Genomic DNA, 15,896 nt, shown 5'->3' with positions numbered 1-15,896 from the left:
CATGCTGTCAGTAGCAAGAACAATCTCCTCTCCTGCAAAGAATTTCATTTGGGAGCAATAATAAGCAGGGAAAGATATTTTGTGAGCAAGCCAAACCCCTGATCTCAAGTTTCTAGATCTGATGCATATTAATTACACTGCAAATCAGCTCAGCTCCTCTGGAGCAATGAGAATAGCTGCTTGCTGCCAGCTCAACCTCTGCACATTGTTCGTAGGTGTAAAGATGTTCTCACGGCTTACTCATCTTTGCTACCCATCAGGATGTGGCACTGTCCTTCCCCTGCCTGGCAGTGACAAGGCACAGTCCTGACCTGACCTTCTGTCCACCTCTGCCAGGCACTGGCAGTGTGTGAGATGAGCCAAGGCCCCAGGCCAGCACCCTGCCGAGAGCACATCTCCCCAGAACCTGAGCAGAAAGCTCAGCCATTCCATGCCAAACGACTCAACAACCTTCACAGTTCCCACCTGGGGCTGAGGTGGCACTGAATTTATTTGGGTTAGCACTCCTGGGAACCAAACCCTATCACTGACACAGACACAGTGCAACCCCGAGGCAGCAAAAAATCCCACAAAGAGAGCTGGGTGGGAGAGGACAAGCCTGTACTTCCTAAGCTGGGCTGGAACAGAAGGAAAGAGGTGAAAGGGGTATACTCCAGTCAGTCAGAAGGAAACACTGAGCTTCCCAGACCCTTCATTCTTCATATCTTCTTGCTCGTGGGAGCTAGTTGGGAAGGTCTGCCTCCAGCAAGCAGTGGGTTTGAACTGCCACAAGAGCAACCAAGCATTTGGGGAGGAGAGTACAGGAGAAAACATTTGTGGATCGAGTCAGGAAATTTCTCCTTACTACCAGCTTTTCTTGGAAAAGAGGGCTTTCATTAGGGCTGGGCACAACAGGCATGCCCCAGGCTGCTCAGCATCCGTGGGGCTGAGGAGGGGCACTTCCAGCAAAGGGGCACATCCTTTGCTGCAAATGAGTCATCTTGCCTGAAGGTGCAGCAGGTCAGAGGGAAACAATAAAAGGATTTCCCAATGGCTTACCAGATCCCTGCCAAACCCCACAGCGTGGGAGCAAAGGGCACCTTCCTGGACCTCCTGACATGAGTCAGCCCATCCTCTCCCAACCCTGGGGGAGCCAGCAGGCCCCTCAGACAGGACTTGTGCCACTCAGGAGGCTTCCTCAGCTCTGCAGTTTTGGAACCAACACTTTGGTCAACTCCTCCCACCCAGGGCCACCAACAGCTATTCCTTTGGTGGCCTCCCATTAAATGGGGTCTCCTGAAACACAAGGTCTTTTGGCTGGGTGATCCTGCTGAACATGCCATACAATAGCTCTCATGTTGGAAACCATCTCTCTACCTTGTTCCCGGAGTTACTGTTTGTTACAGTTACCAAAGGTGCTGAAGATTTCCTAAAATAGCCTGAAATAACACTAACAACAGAAACACCAAATAAACATCCAAGAGAACATAGGATTAGGGTGATAGGGCGACAGCAGCAGGAGAGTGGCAGAGTGATCCCCTCTCTTCCACAGAGGGCCTCCAAGACTGTCAGGTGTCCAGCACAGGAGCTCAGCATAGCTTCAGAAAGATGTTCCAGGAAGTGTGGGTGAAGATTTTGTATCATAATAGAGTGAATTAGGATCATCTTTAGTCTCTCGCACAAGGCCTGTGCTGTTACCTTCAGTGGCTCTTGCAAAGCTCCTGTACTGGTGCAATATAAGTTCCAAGTCTCTTTTCCAGGCCCTGCTTTTCTTTGCGTGTTTTCATCTGCTCCTCCCACCCGCTTCAGTGCTCTGAACAAAAGAGCTCTCCCTGTACCTTTTCCAGTGCTTGGTTATCCTGTTTGGATTGCCTATTGCTGTCCTCCTCCTCCTCTTACCTCTGTCACTGAACATCTTCCCCTCCTCTGCTACCAAGCTCACGACTACCTTGTGCTCATCTATTCATCCTACAGTGTTTTTGTGCTGTTTGCATATGATAAATCCTGCCGCTGTCACAGACTGATTAACTTCAGGAAGTGTGGCCAACTTGTCTGAGACACATTAAAAAAGTGGAATTTAAAAACCTACTCAAGCAGACCCACAGCTGCACAAAAGGCCATCTCCCGCCTGTGTGCCGAGGAAAGAGCTCATCCGATGTGGTGACAGCAGAGGCCTGCAGTGCGTGTGGGTGAGAGCCCCGAGAAGGGCTGGGACATGTGTGAGGCAGAGGGAGGAGGGGAAAACCAGGGGATGGGTATTGGCACGTGTCAGTGAGGAAGAGGTGGTTTGGCTTTCTGCAGAGCGTAGGAAGAAAATGATTCCTCGTGTGTGTAAGTGTGTTGCAAGACCAGCACTGCAAAAAAAACCAAAAGGGATGCTCTGCCTAGGGAGTTAGACTGGCTGCTCTTTGAGCATTTTAATAGTCTTTTTCTTCTTCCCAAAGCTCCTGTCACCAGGAGCTCTCTGGCTCCAGCTGTAAGACAGTGTGAAGCAGCCAAGATAACTTCTGAGTGCTCTATTGCCAACATCTGCCCAAGGCCTCCAGGAACGGTAGGCACCAGGCCCCATGCTGTGCATGGCTGTGCCTAAGCTTCGCTTCCAGCTTTTCAAAGGCTTCAGTTTGCACTTCTGCTCCCTTGCACATGTCCTTTGTCCTTTTCCTTCTCTAGCACACTTGGCCTCTACAAAGCCAAACAGAAGCTTAAGGCAATGATACCCAGTCCTTTGACTGCAGTTTAAAACCACATTTAGAAACATGGTAGAGCAGCTTGCCAAGCAGCCTCTTCTCTCCAGGGCAAGGACAAAGGGTGTACAGTAGCACAAGCTGATCTGTGATGTGATCCACTGGGCTTGATCGCAGAAAAAGCTGCCTGTCAGCTCCCTTGTGTCTGGACTGGTGCTGATGAGACCAGACATGAAGCCGCTCAGCCAGCAGTGACCCAAAATTCCAGGTTCCATTCCTCTGTGCCACTGTGGGATCACACAAACATCGGTATGAACACTTCAGAGAGAGTGGGAGTACATGGTCAGGGCAAGGCAGAGTGGCAGCCACCACACTCAGGTTGATCTGAACTGCCCTGGAACAACACTCTGCAAAGAGCACGAGAGGAGCAGCAGTCAAGAAAGGGACCACCACCTCTCAAGTGAACTCTGCAATTTTTTGCAGTTTCATTTGTGCTTTGCACAAATGGACTGAATTAGCCGGAAACACCAGCCTTGACTTCTGGCAGGGAAAGACACAAGCACTACAGTCATTTGCATCTGGGCTTAGCTGAAAAAAACCCAACATGCAGTACCTAGAGCTGTTCTGTTAGTAAGACTAGAGAAGGTTATTACTGCCCTCCTTCTGAATGTAATAGTGGCACATCCTTCATCGCAAAGCATTTGTTTTCCTTCTTCCCCACGGCACTGTCCCTAGCAGAACCTTAACCTCATTCCCTGTTTAAACCAAGACAACAATAGGGGTGCAGAAGGATCAACAGCAACAAGGAAGATGCCTCTTCCATGGCCCCAGTGGGTGACTCTCCACCACTCACATTCCGAGCCACAAAGTATAGAGCTACTAAGATCCCCTTCCCCTCCATGCATTTGCTTTGTTATTTAGAGGGTTAGCAAAGTGGATACCTGTAGATTATTCATTAAAAAGCAGTTAAAAAGGTAAAACTATAAAAGTAGAAAGATGGGAAGAAAAGAAGGGAACAAGAGAATGTAGTGGATCAAGCTGAATGGAAACAGACCCAAAAGGCCAGAGATGGCCCCCCGGCTCCCCTGTGCTGCCAGGCTGGCACTCTCCTGGCTCCTCTATACCGTGGTCCTTAGCAAAGTCTGCTACAGTCAGCAAGGAACAAATTTTCTGTTCACAGGCTCACTCCACCAATATTGCCTTCCCTGCTGCAGCTCTTTCTGGCCCTCTGGTGAGGGATTTTACTCCCTTTGTTCCCATCTCTTTGCACTACCTGCAATACTCATCCAGCCCAGCAAATTAAACCACATGACAGAAACCTTCCAGTTCCTATGCATAAGTATAGATTAGAACAAAGCCTCTGGAGCCCAGCAGAACCAGGGGGCTGGAGCACAGGATGGACACCTGGCATCACACAGGGAGCCAGCAGGCAGATCAGGCTGAGTCACTGCTCCCAAAGCAGGGAATCACCTCTGCAAAAGAGAAGAACACTGTGCTGATGAGCCCGTACTCTCTCCTGACCTACACTCCCCTCCTTAGCAGCCTGTCACTAGGGAGATTAACAACTGGCTGCTTTCCCCAGTTCAAAGCAATCCTGAAAAAAAGAGCTGGAGCAAGAGGCTGGCAAAGGAGATTTGATTCCTCCCCACAACACACTCAAAGGGAAAAAATATTCCACATAAAAGGCAAGGACTGGGAAAAAAAGATAACTGAGATCAGCACCTAAGCAATACATGAGGGGAAAAGGCTGTTTTACCCTCCTTCCTTTCCGCCAAGGAAACTTCAATGGGAGGAAGACAAATAATGAAAAAAGCCATCAAAGCAAGCTGGTGATTCATTAAAATAAAAAATGCATTATGCATTGAGAGCAGTCAATTAGGAGATGCAATCCACACACTGTCCTGTCACCCCGGGGGAAGCACCAGCAAGGCGAGTGGGAGGAAAGGATAAGTAGAAAAGGGAAGATTTACAGGCATAAACAAAACCCAGCTATGACCCCAAGCTGAGCAGCTTGTAGAAGGAACAGCCATCACTAACCCACACAGAGTAGCCGGGAGCAGATTTCTGTCTCTGGATTACTACATGGAGAGTGAACATACTGACTCTCAGGACACAGAGGGCTCAACTGGGGCACTACTGCTTTGATAGAAGTGGGATATTGGTGCCAAATGACTAAAGAAAATATTCCCGGTCAGATTCCCAGAGTGGAAGGCAAGTCCTTTTCTTCCCTGGGCTCAGTAAAAGCTGTGTGCAGTGAGGAAGGGCACAAAGGGCTCCCAGTACCCCCCAGCATACCCACGGCGCTCTCCTCAGGTATGTCCTCTTCCTCCCTCCCCACATCATACCTGGAGTCACTGCAGGACCAGTGAGAGTGTGAACAGGCCTGCTGAGCCCAGTCCTGCCGTGCCTCCCTTCCTGCTTTTTAAGATCTGACAAATACACTGCTCCAAAAAGTGATCATCAGGTTCATCCTCCTGAGCCTGCCCCTCTGCCTGGGCTCGGGCACCTCATTAGGATTCTGCATGACACGTTTCAAAGCCTGCACCCCTCATTGAGATGCTGACAGACAACCAGAGAACACAAACTGCTCCCTCCCCTTCGAGGGGCATTCTAGCCTGTGCTTTCTGTTATGACTCAATCAGCAGTCACTTTAACGAGGCCATCCCCCATCACTGAGGCACTGGTGACTGATGGCTGAGCTTCTGCCTCAGCCTCCAATTGCCTGGCCTCTCCTCTTCTTTTCTCAGCTGGAGGTGTCCTCGGTTGACAAAATGAGACAACAAGCAAGACAAAGTGCACCAAATTCCCAGAACTGCAGCTTCCAGCAAACCTTTTGTCAGCTGAAAATCAGTTTAACAGCTAAAAGCAAGCACGTTTAGTTGTCAGGATTTGGGAAAAAATCATGAAGGTTCATGGTATCTTAACAATCTCCTGGGCTTTGTAAGAGATGTTTTTGCACAGGGTAATTTGGGTCACTGTTGATCAGCCCATGTCTGGAATGCTGCCATAGTTCCTCTTACACATTTACTATCTGAGCTGCACCTCCCTTTGTCCAACCTCCTACATCCTTCTCTCTCTCAACACTTCCGCCAGTCCTGGCCTTTCTTCATCAGGAGGGACTGAACCCCTTTTTAATGGAATTACAAGGCAGCCGAATCAAGCCATTGAGGAATGCAGACTCCACCACAGAGAAACTCTGTGGCCTCCCTGCACAACACTGCATGCAAGTGAAGGATCTGCACGTCTTAGACCTTTCTGGGTGCAGTCCAGCTCCTAACAGAGCCGAGAAGGGTTATATTACACTCTTAGGAGTCAGTCATCTCCCTGGCTTTCCCAACCTATTCCATTTGTTTTGCTTTCCAGTCACATTTAAAACACTCTCCTTTAGAAATAAGGATGCAGAAAATTAATTTTATGGTGAAAATTAAGATTCTGGAAAACAGCTTTTCCTAATCTTTCATGACTTCTGATGTTTCCTCACCTTCTTCTCCTCCCTGGCTTCCCATTTGGTTTCAGTTTGCGGGTAAAATACAAATCCATTTAGTGCATGGCAATGTGCATCATAGAAATGGATGTATGACAAATGATTATGACAATGCTAAGGACAAAACTCTAATCATACTTTTCCTCTCGGTTTCCAAACTGTTTTCTGAAGAGAAAACAGAGGGAGCTGTACCACATCCTTTAGAGAACAAGGACACTGCATAAACTGTATCTTAGCAACAAACACATTAACAGCATAACTTCCTAGCCAGCTCTACAGAAAAGACATAACTAGTATTTAGAAACTGAGAAAATAACAAGAGCAGGAAGACTCACCTCCCCTTTCTTTACAGTCATGGATTGCCGGCGAGGAGTGATCTCCTCGTTGATGCTGGAGAGGAAGTTCTGTGATATGCGCAGAGCATCCTGCAGCAGGGGATGGTCAGGGTGGCTCACTGGAGTGTGCTTGAGCAAATCCTGACAGTAGGAACACAAAACAGAGAACACAATCATGAACAGCACTGGATGGCAGAAGGGTTCGAGTGCCCCTAATTAGAGCTGTAGGACAAAATGCTCCAGCTTCTTCATACAGATTAGAGCAAGGATTTATCTCTAGAAGATAATAATACTCTGCACTTGGTGATATCACTGAAAAGATAGCAGCATCCTACCTACAGACTCCATCTCCTTAGTGTAAAGGGAAGAAGCTCTTAAGCAGCACAGGTTTATTTTTGCAGTCCTGGAGCTCCATGGAAAATGTGAAGGTCAAAGAAAATAGGACAGCGGTCTAAAGTTTGAAAACTCCCCTTCAGATACTTACATGCAAGACAAGTGTGCTGCGAGTCACTCGATCCACTGGCTTGTACAACAGAGCTGTGAAAACAAAGCAGCAGGAATATCAAGAAGAGTGGTATCAAGAAGAACCCATTCTTCTAGCATGGGTTGTCTTCTACTCATGTGCACAGAGACAAGCCCCATGGAACCTGATCTTGACCAGGCTCTCTCAATGCCCCCATAAAACCATCTGAGATTGCATTTGTGCTATCACTGGGTAGCAGATGTTCTCTTAAAATCACAGCAGCCCTGTGGTTGGGCTGGCTTTGCCCAAAGGCACTGATGAGGTTTGAAGTAGGAGGCATTTCCCCATGCATGCAGCAGGCTTTGCATGAGCTCTGCTACTTAGCAGAAGGGAACTGACTTCGCAGGTAGAGCCAGCAGACTCCATAACCTTCCAGCATTTGAAAAGAAAAAGGGAGAGTGGGGGTTTGGCAACAGCCTCCACACAGTCCTGACAGACCAGTCTCCTCTCCATGGATCACTCACTTTCCAAGGAATTTTTCGTTGTCTGATCTTTAGATTCCTTTGTGCTTCTGGCCTTTAGATTCTAAAAGAAAAAAAAAAACCCATGTAGCAGATGGTCAGTCACCTTGATATATCACATGGGAACACAACAGACTATCTGCTCCTCCAGGGGAAGACCTCCATGTGAAAGGAGGACAGCCCTATCACAGTTCAAGTCAGTGATGGAAAAATGTGCTTTCCTTCTTGGTAAATCCACCAGTGCCATGCCACAGGCACCCACACATCTCAAATACTAAGCAATGTTCTAAGGAGCACCTGTCAATAGACATGAAGCAAAGCAGGGAACCACCTACAGCAACAGGGATGGGGGAGTTTTTAAATCACCTGCAGAAGAAAGACATCCGTAAGGACAAAGCCACCGTCCCAGCACCAATAAATAAAGTACAGGATTGGGATTCAATACCCCCAGGTTATAGTTCTTATTCCTGTACTCAGAGCTGGGTGGCAGTTCTTTCACAGCAGCAAAGGAACACTGTCTGTGACTCTGCTCTTTGCCATGGGCCATGACATGCATTAATGTGCTCAGCTCCAAAATCCTCACCAGGACACAAATGCAAAAGTACCATCACTGTTATTCCAAATATAGTAGATACTGGCATGATTTCAGAATTATTCTTCAGAAACAGCAAAACTGAGGGATCATATTTTACCTCTTTATCATAAAAGTCTCAAGGGACGTGTGATATAGAATGTACTCAGGAGTTTTCTCAGACCACTAAACACCCCTGGTAGTATTCAGCTCTGATTATTCATCTGTTTTTAAGGAGACACATAGGAAATTCATGTTTTCTTGGCAACTGAGTTCTTCAAGAAATAATCACTACAATCCAAACAGTCAATGAGACCATGCACTGCAGGGAAAGCTGGTAGTCTGGGAAGCCTGAAAAAGTATTCAAAATGCTTTGACAAAGGTACTCCTCTGACAGGGAGGAAATCAGAGCAGGCCAAAGAATAGTATTACAGATTTATGGTTGACACACTTGCCTTTTTCAACAGAGAATTACTGTCTCCTCTCCATGCCGGTGAAGCCTGCAATCCCACTGACAGCCATGGTGCCAGCCATTAAGGATGGCTTCTATACCACAGCCAGAATCATCATTAGCAAGAGAAAGACTTGAGAAACTCACATACAGCTTTCCTTTCTAGAAATGCATGAAGGTGGCACAGAGCTGGAGAAGTTCAAAGCAATGCCAGTTTCTACCAGATTCCCTGGGTGGGGACAGAACACAAAGGCTGTGTCTGTGACCAGCCCAAGGTACAAATCAGTGTAAGAACAGGAGCTGAAGCAGGGAGTCTGTGGGAGCTCACAACTCCTCCAGAAGTCAGGGCTGCAGAGGTACTTGGAGAATAGACAGGAGTGACATGGCAGGGTATTAGTCAGCCCCAGACAGCTCGTGTGTCTGAACACCGTGACATTACCTCAGAGATTTCAGCAAACTGAGCATTGGCTTGGCAGCATTTCTCTGCTGTCTCCATAGCAACTTCATAGTTATCCACAAAGGCCCGGTACACTCCCAGCTGGCTGGCCTGCAGGAAGCAAAACAAAATAAAATAAGTGCTGGGGAAGAAGGCAGTTTGGGATGGTCAGCCTTGATATCTAATGATCAGATCATGTTCCTTCACAACAAACAACTACAGGGAATACTGAGCAGGCCCAGAATGACATCTCTGACCTGTCAATTTTGTCTAACCAGCACTGTTGTCCCCGTGCACCCAGTTCCGCCCTATGCTGAACAAGTTGACTGGTGAAGGATGTGAAAGCCTATGAGAATGACACATCCTTATTTCTGACATCTATTTTTCCCTTCTGAACTGCCAGATTAGTATCTATTAATATTGCAGCTCATTAATGTAACTGGAGCTGCTGGCTTTTTGCCACAACATATGAAGGAATGATTCAGCCCAACAGCACAAATGTGACCCCAGTAAGCTACTTGTTGGCTTTTGCATGATGGATATACTAAATCAAACCCAGATACTACCCATATCTGCATTAGTGAATATTATTATAAGGGCAGTGGAGTGCTGAAAATACAGAAGAGAGATCCAGAGCACAATCTGTTTGGATGGCAGTGACTGGGGCACTAGGTGACAGAAAATGGCATATTTTCCAGCAGAAGGAGCATGGAACTGGTCCAGAAGAGGACGGAACAGGCCTCAGAGTGCAGTAGTAAGTCATTATTACCACAGAGTCTTAGCACTGATCCCGTTTGCTGACTTAGGAACTGCAGCCATATTCATGCCAGAGAACACAGGATCCAGCATGGGAAATCCCTGGGTAGCCTCCAAGCCTGTCTGGAGTGCAGAGCTGGCTTTGTGCTGCAGAGCTGCCAGGCTGGGCTGGGAACACCTCGGCAGCCTGAGCCTGCAGTGCCGGCAGCAGCCAAGGGTGCAGTAAGGAGACACTGCCAGGAGGGCTGCACTCACCTCTGCACTGCTGCACATCCCTGCCCGAGATGTGCAAGAGGCAGAGCAGGGAACTTCCTCACAGCCACTGCTCCTTCCCTCTCCTGCTCTTTCTCATAACCACTGTGCTCCCCATTCTCTGTGAAGCTTTGTGCAAGAGGTGATGGAAGAGGAAAAACCACTCTCTGGACAACATTCCCTGCACAAACTTAGTTAACAGAGGCTGAGAAACAGTTAACTATTTCCTAGGTCACATTTTACTGAAAGACTAGAATACAATCTCAACTCTCATACAGAATTACACAGTTGTGACTGAAGCTGAAGAAAACTGTGCTCACTTATACCAGGGATTACCCCAGCAGCACGGAGAGAGAAATCTGCATTTGCCACTGATGCACAGTCCTATGAAGACACTGCAGTCAGAATTACTGACCATTTGCAGGGCTTATGCCATTCAGATTTGGATGATGCCAGCTAACATGGCAGAGCTTTAAAGTTTCTCCATTCCCATGTGGTTCTTTCATTTCCTGCTACTCCTAAACAGTCTTTCTAAGCTTTCATTTTCCTCCTCTGAATGTGCCATCACAAAGACATCTTTTTCATTAAAAACTGAGCTTCCAATCAAAGTAATAATGCTCACACACCATTTTCATGCTGGTTTATTTATTTTTTTCAATTAAAAAGAACACACTCAAAATGAAACAAGAGTTGGTAGAAATAGCTGGCTTTTGGATGTATTTTTTTCTATTTCTGAGGCCTATCAGGGAGGACGTTTGCTAAATATTTCTTCATTTCTAAAAACAGCTCTAAAGAGTTTCCTTCCTAGCTATAAAAAAAATATGTACAATATATTCCCCAAAAATGAGAAGCGTATTTCACTCCCACATGCCTGGCATCTTTTCTTTTTCTCAACAGGAAAAGGTGCAATAACAGTCAATTTGATGTTGCAAATAGATCATACTTTGTGCCAGAACACATGAAATTCTAAAACTCTTTGCATCCACTATCTGTAACTTCAATCTACTGTGCTGTTTTTTGCGTGAGAGTACAGAAAATTAATGTCCTCAAGGACATCTGGATAATAACAAGTATTTCAGTGTTTATCATCAGACTGCCTGACATGACCACGAGTAAACAGTCTGCTCCAAAAGATTTGATGTACATCTACTATAGATGCCTTATAAAGCCTGATGTTCTTGCTGTCATTCTCATCTAGTTGCTTCCCAGTGCCTGCCAAGAATTATTAGCTTTATCTCATCCAGCAAAGTGTTTGCAATTCCCACCGATGCTGTACCAAACCACCCAAAACTGAAACTGCTATGCCAGCTCAAAGTCTCCTGCACTAGGGCAGTTTGTTCTTTTGTTTCCAATGCTAATCCAACAAAATCAACAATTCTGCCACAAACGCAGAAAAATCAGGGGAACATAAGAGAGGAGGAAGGGCCAAACTCCTGCACCCAAAATCAGCCAGCAACAAGAAATAGTCTCAAACAAAAGCCTGAGTAGCCGTGCAGCGAGCAGAGGGATGCTGGACAGCCCTGCCAAGGAATACGTTCAGGTCTTCTCCAGTTAGTGCTATTCCCACTGCTGACCACACGTCCAGTGCAGCTTGTGAGGCTGCCACTTCCAGCAGCCTTCTGTGTCTGCTTCAGCACCCAGCAGCAGCTGGGTTTGTCCTCTCAAACCAGCTGCTCAAATTGCATACCATGAACTATTCACCAAAGCACCAACTTGACCCCTCCTGGCTAAAACATGCTGGCAGTGAAAAGCAGATTCCTGTATTTTCATCTTGAGCTGCTGGCATGTGCAGAAAACATCATCTTCCAGGCCAGCTCCCCCTGCTCCACAGGGGATGGAGCTGATGCTGAGCTACACAGCTGCTAACAATTGATCGACCCTGGTAAAGCATACTCCCCAGCCAATAAACCCCTCACTGGAATGTCACTCCTACCCTGAGAACCAGAGGCACCTCAGGAATGCAGAGCTTCTTTTCTTTTCTTTTCTTTTCTAAAAAGGAAAAAACAGCTCCTTTAATCCTTTCCTCTCTGCACATGCTAGGGGAGAGGCTAAAGGGGCAAAAAAACCCTCCTAGAATGCAAACAATTTGTCATCTGGCTCAGAAACTCAGCAATTTTAATTCAGCCTCAGGAATATGCTGTATATATCTTTGTCCTGTTCTGCACTCAGAGAATTTTGTTGAGGTTGCTTGGAGGATTCTCAGCTGCAGGTTAACTGCATCAGCATAACAGCAAGGGGAACAGAAAGGCCAGGATAGTGGCAGAAAAGCAAAGCCAAAGGTGATGACCATAAATCAGCACCAGGCAGAGCAAAGCACCAGAGAGAGAGTGAGGGAGTTCAACAGTAATGAGGAACACTTCACCATTGGTGTTAAGAAGTTCACTTTGTAATACTGCCACTCTCCCATCTTCATCTAAAGGAAATGCTTTGAGGACTCTGCAGAAACCCTGGAGATTCAACATTTATGTGAAACTGTATTTATTTTCCCACCACAGCTTGCTGCAGTCTTTAATTAAAGACAGTGAAAGAGTCACTTTTGCTGTAGGGCCCTCACTGCAGTGGCAAAGTGAGGAGGTGAGAAGTCTCTCATCTATTCCAGCCACAGACTGATCCCTCTGGTCTCAGCTCCTGTGAGATGGGTGAGGGGTACCAGCACCTTTGGTGATGGCAGCTGACTCACCAGCTTTTGGAAGAGGTCCCCAACACGTTGCTGGTGACTCCATTGCTGCACTCGGGGAAAGAGCCCATCATAGAACTCTTTGTGGATCTCATAGAGCTCAGGCACTTTGAAGAATATTGTCTCAATCTGCTGACTGGTCAGCACGGGCTGGGAGGTTGTGGCAGCGGCTTTCAAAGGCTTCATAGGCTGAAATGAGGAAAGAAGGAAATCATTATCATGCAAACCACCATAAACATTCACCTTTGCCACACTGCAAGTCATTTTTTATCCTATTAAAAACTGATATTTGCATTCACACAACTCCTGAAAGCTACACATGAACAAGTTCTCTCATGGAGATCAGCCACCCCTCGTACATGAATTTTCCCTGGATATTAATGCTGCAATTAAAATCCCTCTGCACTCCATTTCCCTAATCTCTGTCCCACTGTACAGCAACATGTGTAATAATAACCACAGGATACTTAAAGATGGAGCTCCTGGATACTACCACATTAGCAACTCCCAAACTGTGCTATATCCAGTCCTTCCTTTAAGGCTCTCTCTCTACTGGAGGAGTAGCAGGTACCTTTTGCACCCAGCAACTTGTAACCCATGGCACATGAAGTTCAGGGGAACTCTGGATAGAAACAGCAGTGAAAATTCAAGTACCAGTGTTTGAACTGGCATCTGTCCCCAGCACTTACCAGCAGCAGGGCCTCCAGGTGGCTCAGGTAGGTTTCCTCACTGGCTAGGATTCCTGACAGGACCCATTTTCTCATCTCCAGGCCTTTCTCCAGGTCTGGCTCACTCTACAAAGAAGTTGTTTAAGAGAAAAAAAAAATTTAAAAAAATAAAGAGCAGGTTGCAGGGAGAGTAAGAAAAAACACCAAGAATGAGGATGGAGAATAAAAACCATTCAGTTGACCAGAGCATACTTGCTTTTTCTGTTTACTTTCAGACTAAAAACCAAACAAAAAATCCACCTATGCTCAGCATCTTGTTTCTAGAAATATGCAAATGTAAAACATTAAAGAAATTTTTATTTACCAGAAACTGATGCCATTTAGATTATTTACAGGTGTTAGCTTTAGTCATCCAACCATGGTGCCTCAATTAGGTGCCCAGACCTCTTCACAAAATTCAAAACATGGAACTTAAAAATTCAGAATTCATCCTCCTAAACAAATCCTAGGGCCCTTGTTCTGTGCAACTCCCTCCCTCCTCCCACGGGAGCTCTCCAAAGCCATGTTTCTGTGAGCAGACAGGATCACTCCTCTGCACCTCCCCAGGTGTGCACGAACACGCCACAGTCACAGCCTGACCTGGCTCCACGGGGCTGTTCTTCCTCCCACTCTCTACTGTTCCCTAACTTATTTTTCAGTGTCAGCTCGCACAGTGTCTATTTTTAGTGAGAGGATGGAATAATCAGCATGGCTTGGAATGCACATGCTGATTTTCTTATTGGGATTCCATGAAGGAGTTCTTAACCAAAACAACCAAAGAGAGGGAGGAAAAAGCCCCACATAAATATGTTCATGGGCTAATGGGGAAGACTAGCGCGAAGTGTTAAGAGAAGTAGTAATCCCTTCTGTTGAATTTCAATTATCCTTCCTCTCAAAACTGTTACCTGAAAAAGTGTTTAACCTGATAAAGTGAAACTGAGTGTTTTCAAAAACTCTAGAAAAATTTGGTCAGGCAATGAAGGTTATAAATAATGAGAAACATTCCCCTTTTACAGAGTCTTATTTCCAGTTCTTTTTATTTCTGTCATTCACAGAAATAGCATTTTAAAACTCTCACAACCTTTTTATGTTGTTAAATGTCTCTAAGAATAGAGTCAGAAGTTGGCTCTGAAAGGGTACATACTTTTCAAGGGATTTGGGTAGGTTTTTTGGGGCTCCATCCTACTCTTAATATCCAGAGGAATCTTCAGCTTTTGATTTCACAGTGGGAGGATTAGGAAGCAGAGCAGTACACTCCACTCTAGTGACGTAACATACAGCCCTATAGCTGCCCCCAAAAAAGCTCCACTTAATTTAGGGCCCTCTGCAGATGTATAGATGAGGTACCTGGGCTATAGGTTCAGTTTGCAGGAACTATCACACCCTGAGTGTGACTTTGAGCCTACGCACAACACAAAGAAAGAAACAGATCCTCATGCTCCCAGATATTTCTGGATTCTGTCTCATCAATAACCGTTCTGATTTTTGAACAGTTTCATTAAATTTCACAAGCTATATTCTAGCCTAAAAGACTTGCAGCAACTACTTCATAAAAATTTTGTGAGGTGTCAAATACCACCACCACCTCTTATATAAAAGTGGCAGACAGAAGCTGTTCTAAGGAAATGAGTAAGATTTACACACACGTTAGGTACTACATGGAAAGAAGAACTTCTCTTTGCATCCCGCCCTTCAGTGACATTCAGTAAGAACCGCAGTGCCTTTTAAAATCTTGAAAGGGCATCTCAAAGAAGACAGAAATTTGTAATTCACCAGTCAGTGTTCAGAAGACTTCAGAAAAACACCAGTGACAAACTACATGGTAAAATGAACACTGCACTAGACTCTGTGCATCTATGGAGCACTTGTGTGACTGTCACAGAAATGTTCAACGAGGCTGTGACCATTCCTTAGGGTTTCTGTGCTGGGAGTGCCTGGATGTCCAGCTCATGGACCATTTTGTAAGGCATGGTACACACACGTAATCAAGACAGGCAGCCCCAAGACATGGAACAAACATTGCCTTCATCCAAAGAGGAAGAGATGTGGCAGCCCTGGTGCAAGAAAAACACAATTGCTCTTGGTTTCCAAATATTTCTTACAACACTTACAAAAGAAAAGTGCAGCTACACAAAGAAGCATTGAGAAAAACTAACAGTGCTCCAAAGTCCCCACTGCTGAGGACGAGGTAACCGGTCAATATTGACACAGCACTATAATTATCTTTACCAGGTTCTCTTGGAGGAGGTGAGGATTTAAAAACCAGCTGGGTATGTTTGTAACATCTGTAAAGAGCAGCACACAATGACAAGTTATTTAAATGACTTAAACTTCCCCATCACGACAGTGGCACAACAGTTTTCCTTATAGCACTGAGAACAGTTTTCCTCTTCAAAAGTAAAAGCTTTAATTTACAAGCCAGTTCTTGCTGGGCACCGTCAGCTGACGGAGACAGCATTTTCTGCCAGAATGTTAATTTCCTCCCGTTAAAAGAGATGCACTTTCAGAGAGAAAAACATCTCCCAGGACATACTGCAGGCCTTCCTTCCTGGCCATTACCACAAGGGCACTGTGCAAAGT

General features: G+C 45.9%; 1 protein-coding gene across 3 annotated transcripts in view; it reads right to left on the bottom strand.

The window, feature by feature from the left end:
- BCR (BCR activator of RhoGEF and GTPase) overlaps positions 1-15,896 on the bottom strand; it is a 93,434-nt gene that overhangs the window by 22,357 nt on the left and 55,181 nt on the right. For all 3 annotated transcript variants that reach the window (XM_048322751.1, XM_048322752.1, XM_048322753.1), the window contains 6 exons: positions 13,299-13,403; positions 12,613-12,798; positions 8,928-9,035; positions 7,470-7,530; positions 6,967-7,019; positions 6,483-6,623 (listed from right to left, as the gene is read on the bottom strand). In XM_048322751.1, coding sequence (XP_048178708.1) covers positions 6,483-6,623; positions 6,967-7,019; positions 7,470-7,530; positions 8,928-9,035; positions 12,613-12,798; positions 13,299-13,403 — 654 coding nt within the window. The remainder of the gene's footprint in view (positions 1-6,482; positions 6,624-6,966; positions 7,020-7,469; positions 7,531-8,927; positions 9,036-12,612; positions 12,799-13,298; positions 13,404-15,896) is intronic.

This window comes from Corvus hawaiiensis, chromosome 18 (genome assembly GCF_020740725.1).
Source record: "Corvus hawaiiensis isolate bCorHaw1 chromosome 18, bCorHaw1.pri.cur, whole genome shotgun sequence".
NCBI lineage: Eukaryota > Metazoa > Chordata > Aves > Passeriformes > Corvidae > Corvus > Corvus hawaiiensis.
Note: the sequence above shows the minus strand (reverse complement) of the source record. Positions and strands in the feature narration are given on the sequence as shown.